Here is a 16,619-nt window from a genome sequence, read left to right on the forward strand (position 1 = left end):
TATACTTGTGGAGGCTCAGCCATTGAGTATGTTCAAGACAGAGATCGATAGATTTTTAAATATCAAAGGTATCAAGGGAATGTGGAGATATTGCAGGAAAATGGCGTTGAAGTGGAAAATCAGCCATGATCTAGTTAAATAGCAGAGCACGCTTGAGGGGTTCCTATTTCCTATGTTCCTATCAGGGTCAGCATGAGTGTACTGAGGTAAAGTGGAGGGATGTTCACTTGGAACTGGTAAACATTACGAATTCAATTCTCAAAGGTGAAAGGTGAGAGTTGAACCATTTTCAGAAACCTGGGATTCACTGAGACCTTTTGTAGATCCAGCCACTTCCCAACACCCACAAATTTCCCCCTGTCCTTTCCTGACTCTGTTTTGTGGGGTATGGGCTCCCCCCTACCCACCAGCACCAAACCCTCGTGCAGACCCTCACAGCGAGAGCACAGTGGGGGGCATCACCTCAAAGCTGATCCTGCCCAAGGAACTCAGATTGGGCAAGAAATGTTGAAGAACATCCATCGTGGGTACCAGGTACCAACCCAAACACCACTCAGACAGAGGTTAGAAAGAATGCCAAACCCTGCATTTATGTAACACCTTTCACAACCTCAGGACATCCTGCAGTGCTTTACAGCCAATGGGTTTTCATTTAAAGTGCAGTCACTATAATAGGAAACACAGCAACCAATTTGGGCACAGCATGATTCCACCGTGTGATGTAAACAGGTCATCAGATGTTGGTTGAGGGATAAACATTGGCCAGGAGACTGGGGAGAACTCCCCTGCTCTTCAAAATAGTGGCATAGGATCTTTTACATCCGCCTATGCAGGGCTTCAGTTTAACATCGCATCCAAAAGATGGCACCTCCAACAGTTCAGCACTCCCTCAGCCTGGCTTACATGCCCAAGCATCAAGAATGGAGCTTCAACCCACAATCTTCTAACTCAGAGGGAAGAGGAGAAGGCGGGAGACTGGGGTTGAGAAACTTATCAGCCATGATTGAATGGCGAGACAGACTCGATGGGCCGAATAGCCTAATTTCTGCTCCTATGTCTTATGGTCTTATGGTCTTATACAGGCTCAGCTGTGAATCGCCCCATGGTTGATTAGGCTACTGACAATTGGGCAGGTATTTGAAGTCAATGGACATATAAATGAGGAGAGATGTAGAGAGACTGCCAACTCTCTCTTATTCTATCTCAGCACTTACCCTTAGGCTGCTTTGGGCAAGGTGAGCTGTGGACGTGGTATAAATATGCTTTATTCACACTTCTTTTTCACAAGCCAAGGGTTGCAGGAGCTTAAAAGCAAAAAAACTGCGGATGCAAAAACAAAAATAAAAATACCTGGAAAAACTCAGCAGGTCTGGCAGCATCTGCGGAGAGGACTCTTCTGTTGAAGGGTCATACGGACTCGAAACGTTAACTGTGTTCCTCTCTGCAGATGCTGCCAGACCTGCTGAGTTTTTCCAGGTATTTTTTATTTTTGGTTGCAGGAGCTTGTTTGCTTTTAGTTTTGGTGAAGTTCCCTCACACCATTGATCACAGCCGCTCCCGAGAGCTGAGCCTTTGACAAACACAGGGCCTTGTGGATCGAGAGCAGATAGTTTCTTCGTCATGAATTACTATCAGTTAATGACCAGAATACACAAGACATAATGAGAAAGAAGCTCAACAGCAGGTGTACAAAGGGTTGGTTTCATTTGTAGAATTATCAATCACACCTTCACAATCACCTGGCCTTTGAGTGCAACGATTGCTCTCCATTCTCACTGTTAGATACCCTTACGCTGAAATGCTTTATCATGAATCACAGGAGGTACTTTTAGGAGGGCCACTGGCATTCAGCATTGTAGTTAGAAATATTGCGAGAATGAAGTAAGTCAGAGGTTATTTTAACATTTGGTGCTAAAGGTATAGAACCTTACAGCACAGAAGGAGGCCATTCAGCCCATCCTGCCTGTCCCAGCTTTTCGAAAGAGGTGAGTGGGTTTCTTAAATTGATGGGAAGGAAACGTGGGCGGGGTACATAACAAGTGGCTGTCACCCAATCAGACGTCACCTGTTTTATGCTTTCGGCCAAGCAGATGTGGATTCTTTTATGTTATTGGCCAATCCAATGTGAACTGTGTTACACTATTGCCCCTCCCCCCACACCCCCTCCCCAAGGTAACCGCAGAAAAATAGGCCTCAGCCCTCTCCCCTCCTTTTTTTAGGAAGCTCTCCGGTGCTATGTGGTGCTCCGTTTATCAAGTCACACTTTGTTGTTCCTTGTTATTTCATCAGAGTTGCCCTTTGACCCCACGTTCCATCTCACCTGCGCCACAGCTAACATAATGTGTGCCGTTGTCTTTGGGAATCGGTTCAATTACACGGACTCGAAGTTGCTCAATCTGCTGGACATGATCACAGAAAACATGAAAGTCATTAGCAGCCCCTGGGGCCAGGTAAGGTCAATCACAGTCACTGGTTCCTCTCTCTGTCTTCACCTGTTTATTCCTCAATAACACAGGTCTTTCTTTCACCATACCAATAAGCTCCGACCTTTGAACTCGTCCCCAGGTGACCACTTATTCAAGGGCACACGCATACTCTTGCCCCCCAGCAGAGCTCGCCAATATTTTCAACTCACGTAAATAGTCTTGCTTCTTTAATTCACTGGGTAAACTTCGACTAGGAGAAATGAAGGGAGGACCGAGCGGTAGAAATTGCTAGTACTGTGCACACCCCCAGCATTCAAACCTTTCCATCCTCATTACATTTTCCTACATCTATGCCAGAGTGGTGAACGCAATGACTGCAGATTCTTTCATCGTAAAAAAAATTGTAGAGCCTTTACAAAACATTCTGCGACTAAATTCTCTATAATCTGCTGTATTGTGCAAGTTCTCCATGCATTCCATGTGAGCATTTCCTATATGTTAAGTGAAAGTGTTGTCTATGTGCCTGTCAGAGCTCTGAATCTGTTCACTGTGACAGTTCTCTGCATAGAATCAATCATAAAATGGTTACAGCGCAGAAAGAGGCCATTCAGCCCATAACGTCTGTGCTGGGTCTCTGCAAGAGCAATTCCCCTACAGCCACCCATCTCTTTCCTGTAGCCCTGCAATTTTTTTCTTTTCAGATAATGATCCAAAACCCTTTTGAAGGCCATGATTGAACCTGCCTCCACCACACTCTCTGGCAATGCGTTCCCAATCCTGCCAATCGCTGCATAAAGAGGTTTTTCTACATGTTGCCCATTGCTTGTTTAGCCAATCACCTTAAATCTGTGCCCTCTGGTTCTCAATCCTTCCAACAACGGGAACAGCTTTTCCTTAACTGCCCTGTCCAGACCTGTCATGATTTTGATTACCACTTTCACATCCCCTCTCAGCCTTGTCTCCTACAAGGCTCCTCCAATCTATCTACAAAGCCGGAACCATTCTCATGAATCTTTTCGGCACCCTGTCCAATGCCTTCACATTGTTTCAAAAGGTGGGGGAGCACACAAAGGTGGGGTTGTGAACCTTGGCTGGGGTGCACTGTACCCACGTTCTGTCACTTTCTTCAAATAGTCAGTGTTGTATTCTACCGACATGTGGCTACAGGTGGCTGTTTGAGTCATGTTGCACCTGTTCCCACACCTTTGCCTCAGCTCCACACCTCATTTTGCCCCAACGTGTCTCACTGCCGAATGAATCATCGCCTCCTGTTATCCTGACTCCCAATCTGAAACACTTACCATTCCCTAACAAGATTTCAATGAAAGCCAGCTGTGGCAACGATTGCCAATTCATAATGACACTCCCGTTTTGGGAATCTGATTAAACCATCAGCTTTGGCCAGGAAACTTAAGCACAGGGCAGCTGCCTCTGTCCCCTCGGGCCCCATGATGCTCCTTTCCCCCTGCTCTTAGTGCTAAGCCTGAATTGGAGTCTCTCTACACTGTCGTATAACATTCTTAGCTTGACAGGATAGATACCAAGAGGCTGTTTCCCCCTGGACAGAGATCTTATAACCAGGGGTCATAGGCTCAGGATAGGGGTCGGCCATTTCAGAGTGGAATGAGGAGAAACTTTTTCACTCAGCGAGGGCTGTTAATCTTTGGAATTCTCTACCCCAGAGAGCTGTGGATGCTCAGTTGTTGAGTATATTCAAGTTTGAGAGAGACAGATTTTTGGTCACAAAGAGAGAGGAGGAACCGGATGGGAAAATGGAGTTGGGGTGGAAGATCAGCCATGATCATATTGAATGGAGGAGCAGGCTCAACAGGCCGCATGGTCTACTCCTCCTGCTATTCCTTATGTTCTCGTGCTCTACTTACAGCACAGAGCAGCTGGGTAGAAGGGAAGGTAAATGGGACCAGGACGTGAGGAGCTGCACTGAGTATCTGCAGGAGGGAGTTAAAAAAAGATTGATATCAAATCTGACTCAGAAGAACAGTCCCATCGACCCACCACCCCCACTCCCACTCCCGCCCCCACTCCCCATGGTACTAGACACTACCATTGATGTGACACTTTTTATTTGTTAATAGCTCAATATCTTCCTGATTTTCTCATCTAGCCTTTTCCACACTCCACAGCAAGGTAGAGATGGCGGTGTAGCGGTGATGTTGTTGGACTGATAATCTAGAAACCCAGGCTGATGCTTTAGCCATAGGGGTTCAAATCCCACCATAGCAGCTGGTAGTAATCCAATTCAATAAAGCTAGTCTCTGTATCCGTGACTATGATAGCTATCAGTGGTTGTTTACAAAACCCTATTTGATTCACTAACGTACTTTCCTTTTAGTGAAGGAAATCTCCTGTCCTTACCCAGTCTGGCCAACATGTGACTCCAGACCCACAGCAATGTGGTTGAATCTTAACTGCCCTCTGAAATGGCCTAGCAAGCCACTCAGCTCAAGGCCAATTAGGGATGGGCAACAAATTCTGGCCTTGCCAGTGACACCCACATCCCCAGAAAGAATAAAGGAAAATATAGTGATTTATATTGGGTTAGGATGCTTAGCAGTTCTTCCTCAAGTGTGAACCTAGACAGTGAGCGATGACATTCTCCATCATGTGGGGCTTCAAGGAGCCACAATGAAGGAGCCACAATGAAGACAATTACTGTACACTGACTGCGATCCCAGCACCTAACAGATTGCCCAATGCCCCCAATATAGTTCAGCTCGGTATCACTCTCACCTCTTATGGCTTCAAACCTCACTCCAGAGTCATGAGCGCCTAATCTAGGCTGACTGACACTCAATGCGGTACTGAGGGAGTGCTGCAATGTTGGAGGTACGGTCCTTTGAGTGAGACGTAAGACTGAGGCCCCAACTACCCTCTCAGGTAGATGTAAAAGATCCTGTTACTATTGGAAGAAGAGCAGGGGAGCTCACTCTGGTCTCCTGGGGCAATATTTAACACTCAAACAACACCTAAATCAGATGATCAGGGCATTATCTCATTGCTGTTTGAGGGATCTTGCTGCGCTACATTACAATTGTTCATTGACTGTGAACCACTTTGGGACATCCTGAGGCTATGAAAGGTATAATATAAGTACAAATTTGTTCATCCTTTTCTCTTCACACAAGCCAATATCCAGTGATGGGTAATGATTTAAAATCTTGCTATTTGGCCTCTGACCACAGAAAGCCGTTCCTCCTGTCATGACTCAACTAATTAACCACTACCTTGTGTTCCTTTCTGCAGCTGTATGATATGCTTCCAAACATTTTGGATTACCTCCCGGGCCCTCACAACAGGCTTTTCGAAAATGCAGCTCGAATCAAAAATTTCCTGAGAGAAATGATCCAAAGTCACAAAGACATGCGCACCAAAGAGCGGCCCCAGGATTTTACTGCCAGTTTCCTCTCCAAAATGGAGGAGGTTTGTAAAGAGGTTTTTGAACATGTTCCGGACAGCACTGATCTTTAATGGAATCTCTGGGCTTTGAGCTGTTGAGCTGGCTACCAATCGGCTCTCTGAACTCCGGTTAGCAAAGCCATTGAAGGAAGAGAGTTGTTGGATAAATCAGGGAGCTAAAGGGTGTTGGGAGTGGCAAAGTGGTGACGTTAAAAGCAAAATACAGCGGATGCTGGAAATCTGAAACAAAAATAGCTAGAAAAACTCAGCAGGTCTGACGGCATCTGCAGAGAGGAATACAGTTAATGTTTTGAGTCCGTATGACCTGTCTGATGAAGAGTCATATGGACTCGAAACATTAACTGTATTCCTCTCCACAGATGCCATTGTGGTAATGTTACTGGCTGAGTAACCTAGAGAGGGGGGTTCAAATCCCACTTGAGCTGGTGGAATTTAAGTTCAATTAGTTAATCAAACTGGAATGAAAAGTTAGTTTCTGTAGGGGTGACTTTGAAACTATTGTATTTTAGTAAAAACCCATCTGGTTCACCAATATCGTCCAGGGGAAACCTGCTTCCTTACCCCGGTCAGCCCTACACATGACTCCAGGCCCAGGCAATGCGGTTATGTTGATTCTTAACGCCCCTTTGAAATAGCCACTCAGTTGTATCAAGCTGCTTTGGAAAAATAGCACAGTGGGTGTACCTGTAGCAGTTCAAGAAGGCAACTCACCACCATTTAGGGAGGGGAAACAAATCCTGGACTAGCCAACAGCACCCACATCCTGTGAATGGACATAATAAAATGTAGAAGAGGAACATTGGTTCAGTTAGCTTATGATCTGAGGGCAATTTTAACCCAAACCATCCACTAAGAAAATAAAAGCAAAATACTGTGGATGCTGGAAATCTGAAACAAAAATAGCTGGAAAAACTCAGCAGTTCTGACAGCATCTGTGGAGAGAAAGACAGAGCTAAATGTTTCGAGTCTGTATGACTCCTCATCAGAGCTAGAGAGGAATAGAAATGAGGTGGAATATAAGCTGGTTGAAGGGGAGTGGGACAGGTAGAGCTGGGTAGAGAGCCAGTGATAGGTGGATGCAAAGGAGAGATTGCCAAAGATGTCGTAGACAGAAGGTCAAAGGGGTGTTGACGGTGGTGATATTAGCTAAAGGATGTGCTGATGGTGACATTAAGGGTAGAAAGCAGGATGAGCAAGTGACAGATTGCCCTAGTAGGGGTGGGGTGGGGGGGAAGGGATGGAAAAGGCTAAAAGGTGGAGATATAATAATGGATGGGAATAAATTTAAAAATAATAATAGAAATAGGTGGGAAAAGAAAAATATATTTTTAAAAAAGATATAACAATTATTAGAGAAAAGGGGATCGGGAAAGGGGTGGGGATGGAGGAGAGAGTTCATGATCTGAAGTTGTTGAACTCAATATTCAGCCTGGAAGGCTGTAAAGTGCCTAGTTGGAAGATGAGGTGCTGTTCCTCCAGTTTGCGTTGAGCTTCACTGGAGCGATGCAGCAGGCCAAGGCTAAGAAAATGATGGAATCAGTTACAGCAAACCCCCCCCCCCCCCCACCCCACTCCCTGACTTTGCTCTATATTGAAATACTGGGAGAAGGATACACTGCTGAGACTCCACCCAATCCTGCGGCTTCCCCAGTTGTTCATTTTTCTTAAAGTTACTCCAGATGTTCTTTTAGTTCACTTTTGCACGCCTAACTGCCCTCCGAAACCGTGTAGTAAACCCTCCACTGTATCAAAGCAACCAACACACTACGGACAAACCCTCACCAACACAGAGACTGCAGCCTACCAACCACCTTCTCAAGGGCAGCTGGAAATGGGCAGCGAATGCTGGTCTTGCCAGTAACACCCTCATCCCCAGAATGAGTTTTAAAAACAGAGATTGGCGTGAAGGATCCCAACCCATTATTCGAAGAAGAGCAGGAACGTTCTCCTGTTTTCGCATCCAACATTTACCCCCCACCACCCGCGGCACCACCCCCCCAGTCCACAACTCCAATGAAAATAAATTAAATGGCCACCTCTCTTATTTATTGTTTGTGGGATCTTGCTGTGCACAAATTGGCTATGTTTTCCCAGATAACGACAGTCACTAGCCTTCAAAGTGACCTTTGGGTGACACCCTGAGGACATGAAAGGTGCTATATAAATATGGCTTCTTTCATAATGGTGTTATTATAGTAAACTGTTGATATTAGAGTCATAAAGGTCTACAGCACAGATAAAGGCCCTTCGGCCCATCAAGTCTGCGCCAGTCAAACAAGTACCCAACTATTCTAATCCTATTTTCCAGCACTAGGCCCATAGCCTTTTATGCCATGGCATCACAAGTGCACATCCAAATCCTTCTTAAATGTTATGAGGGTTTCTGCCCCTATCACCCTTTCAGGCAGTGAGTTCCAGATTCCCAACACACTCTGGGTGAAAAAATTCTTCCTCACATCCCCTCTAAACTCCCTGCTCCTTACCTTAAATCTATGCCCCCTGGTTATTGATCCCTCCACCAAGGGGAGAAGTTCCTTCCTGTCTACCCTATCTAGGCTCCTCATAATTTTATACACTTCAATCATGTCTCCCCTCAATCTCCTCTGCTGCAAGGAAAATAACCCCAGTCTATCCAATCTCTCCTCATAACTAAAACTATCCAGCCCAGGCAACATCCTGGTAAATCTCCTCTGCACTCTCTCCAGTGCAATCACATCCTTCCTATAATGCGGATTCCAGAACTGCACGCAATACTCCAGCTGTGGCCTAACCAGCGTTTTATATAGTTTCAGCATAACCTCCCTGCTCTTATATTCTATGCCTCAGCTAATAAAGGCAAGTATCCCATATGCCTTCTTAACCACCTTATTTACCTGTCCCACTACCTTAAGGGACCAAGGTCCCTCTGATCATTGGCACTTCCCAGGGTCCTATCTTTCATTGTGTATTCCTGTGCCTTGTTTGTCCTGCCAAAGTACATCACCTCACACTTATCTGGATTAAATTCCATTTGCCACTGATCAGCCCATCTGACCAGCCAGTCTATATCCTCCTGTAATCTAAGGCTATCCTCCTCACTATTTACCAGCCCGCCAATTTTCGTGTCATCCGCGAACTTACTTATCAACCCTCCTACATTCAAGACTATATCATTTATATATACCACAAACAGCAAGGGACCCAACACCGATCCCTGTGGTACCCCACTGGACATAGGCATCCAGTCACAAAAACGCCCCTCGACCATCACCCTCTGCTTCCTGCCACTCAGTCAATTCTGGATCCAATTTGCCAAATTGCCTTGGATCCCATGGGCTCTTACCTTCATTATCAGTCTCCTATGCGAGACCTTGGTACTGCCCTGGGCCATAATTTATCTCTTCACCAACATCACTGGAAACAGATGATCATATTGCTGCTTGTGGGCAAAAATTGGCTGCTGTATTTCCCACATTACCACAATGATTACTTTTCAAGAAAAGCTTTTAATTGGCTGTAAAACACTTTAACGCCCTGAAGTCAGGAAAGGCGCTATAAAAATGCAAGTCATTCCTTTGCCATTTAAAGTTTTAGAAATGACATTTATTCTGTTGTTAACTTAATGGGTAATATTTAATTAAAAATAATTAATCCTGGCTCTTTCTTGATATTCTGCAACAGAAAAAAAAGTCAATTTGGAATTTGCCACAAACGTAACCATGGGGTTTAAAATACGATCAGTTTATGAAGTTTTGTTTCTCAAGTCTGTGTTTTGCACTTTGCCAAGGGGAAGAACAGTGATAGTTCAAAGGCAGAATATATATAAGAGTAGGATCAGGCGATCTATGCCCAGGAAGCTGGAGGGATGCCAAGAGTTGCCTCTCATGTCCCCTGGCCAGGGGTGGCAAACATGACCCAGGACATCCCACAGTAGTTAAGGAGTCACTGCTGTTTGTAAACTGGATCTTGTGGTGACTGGGGATTTATTCAGCTGTGGTGCTCACCTTGGGCACAGTCAAGCAGAGCAACAGTGTGTTAATACAAAGCTACTATCTCCCTCTTCTCCCAGGAGAAAGGCAACCCCACGTCTGAATTCAACGATGAGAACCTTCTCCTGTCCACATTTAACATATTTCTTGCTGGGACTGACACCACCAGCTCGACAATGCGATGGGGGCTCCTGCTATTCATGAAGTTTCCAGATGTCCAGAGTGAGTATGAGTGACGGTCATTCTGCACACGTTAACTGTGTTTCTTGTACATTCCAGGGCCCTGTGCACATGGTAGCAAGTGGGTTGGCATGTGTCACAGGTTAATTCCTGCACACCCTCAGCAAGGGTTCCCTCTGAAAGAGGTCTACGTTAAACTTTGCCTCTATTAGTTGGCTCAATGGTACTGTGGACAAATTGCTAAGTGATGTCAGTAGATGCAGTGAAAACAAAAATAGCTGGAAAAACTCAGCAGGTCTGACAGCATCTGCAGAGAGGAACACAGTTAACGTTTCGAGTCCTTATGACTTTTCATCAGAACTAAGCATACATAGAAATGAGGTGAAGTATAAACTGGTTTAAGGGGGTGTGGGACAGGTAGAGCTGGATAAAGGGCCAGTGATAGGTGGAGGCAAAGAAGAGATTGCCAAAGATGTCATAGACAAAAGGACAAAGGGGTGCTGACGGTGGTGATATTAGCTAAGGAATGTGCTAATGGTGACATTAAGGGTAGAAAGCAGGATGAGCAAGGTACAGATAGCCCTAGTGAGGGTGGGGTGGGGGGAAGGGATCGAAATAGGCTAAACGGTGGAGATAAAACAATAGATGGAAATAAATTTTAAAATAATGGAAATAGGTGGGAAAAGAAAAATATATTTTTTAAATTATAAATTATTGGGAAAGGGGGGATCGGAAAGGGGGTGGGGATGGAGGAGAGAGCTCATGACCTAAAGTTGTTGAACTCAATGTTAAGTCCGGAAAGCTGTAAAGTGCCTAGTCGGAAGATGAGGTGCTGCCTGTGGCTCGATCGCTTTGCTGCAAGTCCTCTTGTCTGTACTGCATTTAAAGGTGCCATCTTTTGGATGAGATGTTAATCTAAAGCCCTGTCTCAATGATGAATGTGAAAGATCTCATGTCACTAGGCCATAGGAGAGCAGGGGGTACTTCTTGGGTTCTGACCAACAATTGCCCATCAGGTTAGCTGAGGCTCCAGGGATAGAACTCTCAACTCTGAGGTGGAACCTCATGGGTTCAAGACCCACTTCAGAGAATCGCTTACTGTGCCAGTAGAAGAAAAGGTTGAAAATATGACCTAAAAAATGCAAGTGCAGAAAAAACAGGATGGATTAGCATTCATTTTCTTATTAGTTCCTATTCGGATTTTGTCATTACAGAATCTGTTGCCGACATGCTCAGAATCTCATTCAAACAGGCAAGGTTCTTACAGGGTTCAACAGGATAGATGCTGGAAGGATGTTCCCCTTGGCTGGAGGGGGTCTATACAGTCTCAGAATAAGGGGTGTGTCATTTAGGGCTGAGATGAGGAGGAATTTCTTCACTTAGAGGGTGGTGAATCTTTGAAAGTCTCTGCCCCAAAGGGCTGTGGAGGTTCAGCCGTTGAGTATGTTCAAGACTGAGATCGATAGGTTTCTACATATTAAAAAGTATCAAAGGATAGTGCAGGAAAATTGTGTTGAAGTTGAAGATCAGCCATGGTCTCACTGAATGGTGAAGCGGGCTCGAAGGGCTAAATAGTCTACCTATGTTCTTAATCAAAAAGAAGGAGTTAGATATAGCTCTTGGGGCAAAAGGGATCAAAGGATATGGGGAGAAAGGGGGATCAGGCTACTGAGTTGGATAATCAGCCATGATCATAATGAATGGCGGAGCAGGCTCAAAGGGCCGAATGGCCTCCTCCTGCTCTTAGTTTCTATGTTTCTATGTAAACTATTCCACCCTGGGACCAGTACATGAATCTGCATTAGTCAGAGCCCATTGGATTTTGCTTTACAATAAGCTAAGAACTCTATTCAAAATAGAGTTTAAAAATAAATTGTTCTCGACTTACGAAATGTCACTTTACATGTATGGTTTCACTGTAAAGAGTGGGGCTGTATATATTTTTGCACTGTTCATTCTGATGTGTTAAACCACAATGACTTTCACAACTGCAACAGGAGAGGTGTTCAGGAGTCAAGATAATTGCAAGCTGTGCTGTGCTGCTCAGTAATTCATGCAACAGAATATTGCGTTCAACAATTTCTGCCTTCCACCCTGTCGCAGACATTCCCTTTGGTTCTTCGCCACCCACTTTTCCCTGCCTCTGTAACTACTCAAAAGCTGTTACGTCTCAGTAACTTTTTGCAGTTCTGATGACAGGTCATCGACCTGAAACGTTAACTCCGGCCGGGATGACCCCATCCCACCTGTGGTGGGATGGAAAATTTGACGGACTAGCCAAAGATCCATTGCCTTTGTTCGGGAATTCCTGGTCCCATGGCTGGCGTGACCGGAAGATCCTGGCCTGCGTTGCTTCCTCCCTCCACAGATGCTTCCTGGCCTGCTGAGTATTTCTAGCATTTTCTGTTCTTATTTCCAACTATAATTACTCCTCCCATTTGTCCAGAAGACAGTTATTGGTAATGATTCTGCTGTTGCCATGAATGCCTCCTCTTGCCCCAGCCCTTGTTTCTTTGCTTGTCCTATTTAATTGTCATTTAATCACCATTGTCCTCCTATCAATTACAGACTTCCTTAATTTCTTTGGAGACAAAGACTGGAGACAAAGCACATAACTGGGACTCTCCAAAGCCATCAACTCATTTTATTTTTTCTCTGCCTTAACTTCTTGTCTACAAAACAGGAAGAGACAATAACATCCAACTGATTACAGCGCTACACCCCAACAAATTGGCTCTGACAGTCTTCAGTCTCTCCTCCCAAACTTACCTCTTTGATCCATGTTGATTGGCTCAAAGCTCTGTGTTTACCTGAGTCCCAAAATCTTACAATGATACAACACAGAAAGACCACTCAGCCCATCATTCCTTTACTGGATCTTTGATAGAGCAATCCAATTAGTCCCACTTCCCTGGTACCTCCCTAAGGCTTTTACATCTATCTAAATCATGGTGCCCAGAATTGGACACAGTGCTCCAGCCACAGTCTAACCAATGTTTTATTGAAGTTCAGCATAAATTCTTTTGTTTTTAAACCCAATGCCCCTATTTATCTTTTTCATTTTTTCATTCATGGGATGTGGGCGCTGCTGGCTAGGCCAGCATTTATTGCCCATCCCTAACCAGAGGGCATTTAAAAGTCAACCACATTGCTATGGGTCTGGAGTCACATGTAAGCCAGGCAAGGTGAGGACAACAGATTTCCTTCCCTAAATGATATTAGCGAACCAGATGGGGTTTTACATCAATTGGCAATGGTTTCATGGTTATTAGTTAGTCAGACTTTTAATTCCAGATTTTTATTGAATTCAAATTTCACCATCTGTGACGGGATTTGAACCCAGGTCCTGAGAGCATTACACTGGGTCTCTAGGATACTAGTCCAGTGACAATAACACTATGCAACCTCCCACAGATCCTGTATGTTTTTTAATAGCTTTCTCAATTTGTTCTGTCACCTTCACACAGCCACCAACCACCAACCCCCCCCACCCAAATCTCCCTGTTCCTGCACCTATTTTAAAATTGTACCATTTAGCTCAGTCTCTTCTCATTCTTACTACCAAAATGCATTATTTCATACTTTCCTGCATTAAATTGCATCTGCCGTGCGTCTGCCCTTTTCACCAGTCCATCTGTGTCCTCCTGGAGTCTGTTACTATCCTGCTGCTTTGAAATTATGCCTCTTATACCAGAGTCCAGCTCATTAGTATATATCAAAAAGAGTAGTGACCTAATATCGACCCCGGGGCTGGATTTTAAGGCCTCCGGCCAGGTGTGTTTTCAAAGTTGTGGGGGTCAGGTAAAATATGTCGGGTGGCTAGGCCACTGCCTTCCCATTCATTCCCAAACCAGTCACAATTAACAAGGAAAGTGGGTATGGCACCCACTAGGCTGCCCACCTTAGGTCCATTGAGGCCCTTAAGTGGCCAATTATCGGCCATTTAAGGCCCTCGATCCACCTCTGCCACCATAAAGCACTGGCAAGACAGACTCGAGTGGGCAGGCTGTTTTTTTTTACCAGCTTTGGTGAAAGGACAGGGAGGAAGGGGGTTCCCTCTTTTGAGGCGGTGCCCTGTGCGGATCAGGGGCAAAATCCCCCCCTAAGATCTCACCACCCCCCCCTCCCTTTGTACCTTCCAGCCTAGGCTTCAGGAGCCACCACCCCCCCACTTTCCCCCCTCCCTAGGCTGCCCGATCCCTCCCCATTCAAAACCCCAGACTTACCTGAGTCCGGTGGCCATGTCCTCTTCTTCCCAGGGACTACTTGCAGTACCCACAGCAGCCACTACTCAGCTGTGGCACTGCTGCAACTGCTGGAGGTGCCAGGAAATTAGACTGACTGGCAGCTCTGGAAGAATGGACTTACTTCTGCCTTGTTAAGGCTGCCCAGAGCAGCCACCTGTAAAATTCATCCCATGGGGAACATCACTGTACACATCCAGTGTGAAAAAACAGCCACTCAGTCACTACTCCTCTCTGCTTTCTGCCGTTTAACTAGTCTTGTATTCATGTAGCCACTGTCTCTTTAATCCCAAGGGTTTTATGCAATTTGCTAACAAATCTATTATGAGATTCATAGTCCTCTGTCAGCATGTGTCAGGGAAATTTCTAGATTGTGTGCATGTTTGTGTGCATGTGTTTGTGTGTACGTGTGTGTGTGCATGTGTTTGTGTGTACGTGTGTGTGTGCATGTGTTTACTTGTACGTGTGTGTGTGCATGTCTGTGTGCATGTGGTTGCACGTGTGTGTGTGTGCATGTCTGTGTGCATGTGTTTGCGTGTACTTGTGTGTGTGGTAAAGTGGGTCACTTACGGTTCATTTATAATCAGCAAACCCACTCAAAGAATGAGAAAGCAATGTTTATTTCCAAAAATGAAACAAAAGTTTTCAGAATCTTCTCTCCCATAATGAGTGACAGTTTGCATATCTGATCTCGGGTAGTTTGATTCCTGGCACGATAAAGAATGTATGTAGATGCATCCTCCCATCACTTCCACCCTCAAACCAGAAAACCCAGATTGTTAATAGGGTCGAAGCTGGCTGGTGAAGCCAAAACCAAGAGACAGAGCTTTTCTTTATTGAGAGAGCTTGTTCAGTCTCACAGTTCCCCTCCCACACAGCCCAGTGTCCCAGTTATCCCCTCTTTATACTCTCTTTTAATAATAAAACAAATGATCAGTAAATTAAAGGATCGAAGGGGCGACATTCCTTGGTGGGGCATTGTAACAAAAAACAAGCTTCAAAAGGAAATTTACAAAATCAAATTAAAATATTGTTACCAGGGCTGATGATGCACTCCAGCCCCTGCAGTGCCTACCAGTCTCAGAAGGATCCCCTATTTATATTTGCTCAAAGACAATTAATACCCATCACCTGTTTCTCCCAGCATTCACAATGACATTAACAAAACTTTAGGTAATTAATAAGGCATTAACACAGCTAACAATTACATCCCCTCAATTCTGTGCCCTGTCTACAGCCCTTCATTCCCGTACCCTCTACCTGGTCAACAGCCCCCCAATCCTGCACATCCTACCCATGTCTACAGCCCCCCAACCCTGCAATTTTGCGCATATATACAGCCCCTACCGCTCCTCACTCCGCCCACTCTGCACAGTCTACAGCCCTTTGCAATACTGATGACATTCCCTTTTCAGAAAAAATTCAACGTGAGATTGACGAAGTGATCGGGTCTGAACGCACTCCCGCTTTTGACGATAGAGAGAAGATGCCTTACACCAATGCAGCTATCCACGAGGTCCAACGATATTCCAACATTATCCCATTAAATCTCCCTCACACCGTGACGAGAGACACTGAGTTCAGGGGATTCATGATTCCAAAGGTAACTTGTCTACTTTATTTAGCTTTTTTGTTTCTTGTTGCCTCACAGTTTCTGCAGCCACCTGTAAGTGCAGTCTCCTGTGTACAAGCAAATGAATAGCGTTTGGCGAATTTTGAGGTCACTTATGCAATCGCATGGCCCTTAGAGAAGTGTGACAAACCCTGTGGGACATCCCCAGTGTGACAAGCCCAGTGAGACATGGAATGTAATAATCCCAGTGGAATAATCCCACTGTGACTAATCCACTGGGATATTCCCAGTGCAATAAATCCAGTGGTTCCATGGCACATCATAAGAGGGCAATGGAGTTCTTCCCACTCCCCTGAGCATCCTTGCTCATCCTGGGAAGGTGAGGGTGACCATGTTCATCACCTGAGGAGTTTGGTGAGGTTCCGCTGGGAGTGTGGGTGACCGCTAAGGCCGATCTGTGCCCGGAAGGTTCTGCTTGCAAATAGGGCAGAATACGGCAGACAATGGAGTTTTGGACGAGTCGCTGGATCAGGATTTCCTCTCCTTGTGTTTCCTCTCTGCCTCTGATAATGTGTTTGCCTTTGAAGGAGGCCGTTCCATTTTTTATTTGGTTGCGCCGGGCGCAGCGACCCCGGTCAAGTTTCTCCCGGGACTCGGGGTCGATATCAAAACTCCCAGGTGAAGCCTTCGGAGTGCCCTTGTGGTGCTTCCTTTGACGGAGATGACAGCTCACCCCAGACTCGAGCTTTCCATAGAAGATTCGCTTTGGTAAGCGAATGTCAGGGATTCA

At 45.3% G+C, this 16,619-nt stretch overlaps 1 protein-coding gene across 1 annotated transcript in view; it reads left to right on the plus strand.

Annotated features, from left to right (window-relative positions):
- The window catches only part of LOC121272532 (cytochrome P450 2F2-like), a 51,540-nt gene that overhangs the window by 19,806 nt on the left and 15,115 nt on the right, over positions 1-16,619 (plus strand). Inside the window, exons 4-7 of the mRNA XM_041179150.1 lie at positions 2,290-2,450; positions 5,691-5,867; positions 9,913-10,054; positions 15,672-15,859. Of these exons, the coding sequence (XP_041035084.1) occupies positions 2,290-2,450; positions 5,691-5,867; positions 9,913-10,054; positions 15,672-15,859 (668 nt within the window). The remainder of the gene's footprint in view (positions 1-2,289; positions 2,451-5,690; positions 5,868-9,912; positions 10,055-15,671; positions 15,860-16,619) is intronic.

The sequence above is a fragment of the Carcharodon carcharias genome, chromosome 34, assembly GCF_017639515.1.
Source record: "Carcharodon carcharias isolate sCarCar2 chromosome 34, sCarCar2.pri, whole genome shotgun sequence".
NCBI classification, from domain to species: Eukaryota; Metazoa; Chordata; class Chondrichthyes; order Lamniformes; family Lamnidae; genus Carcharodon; species Carcharodon carcharias.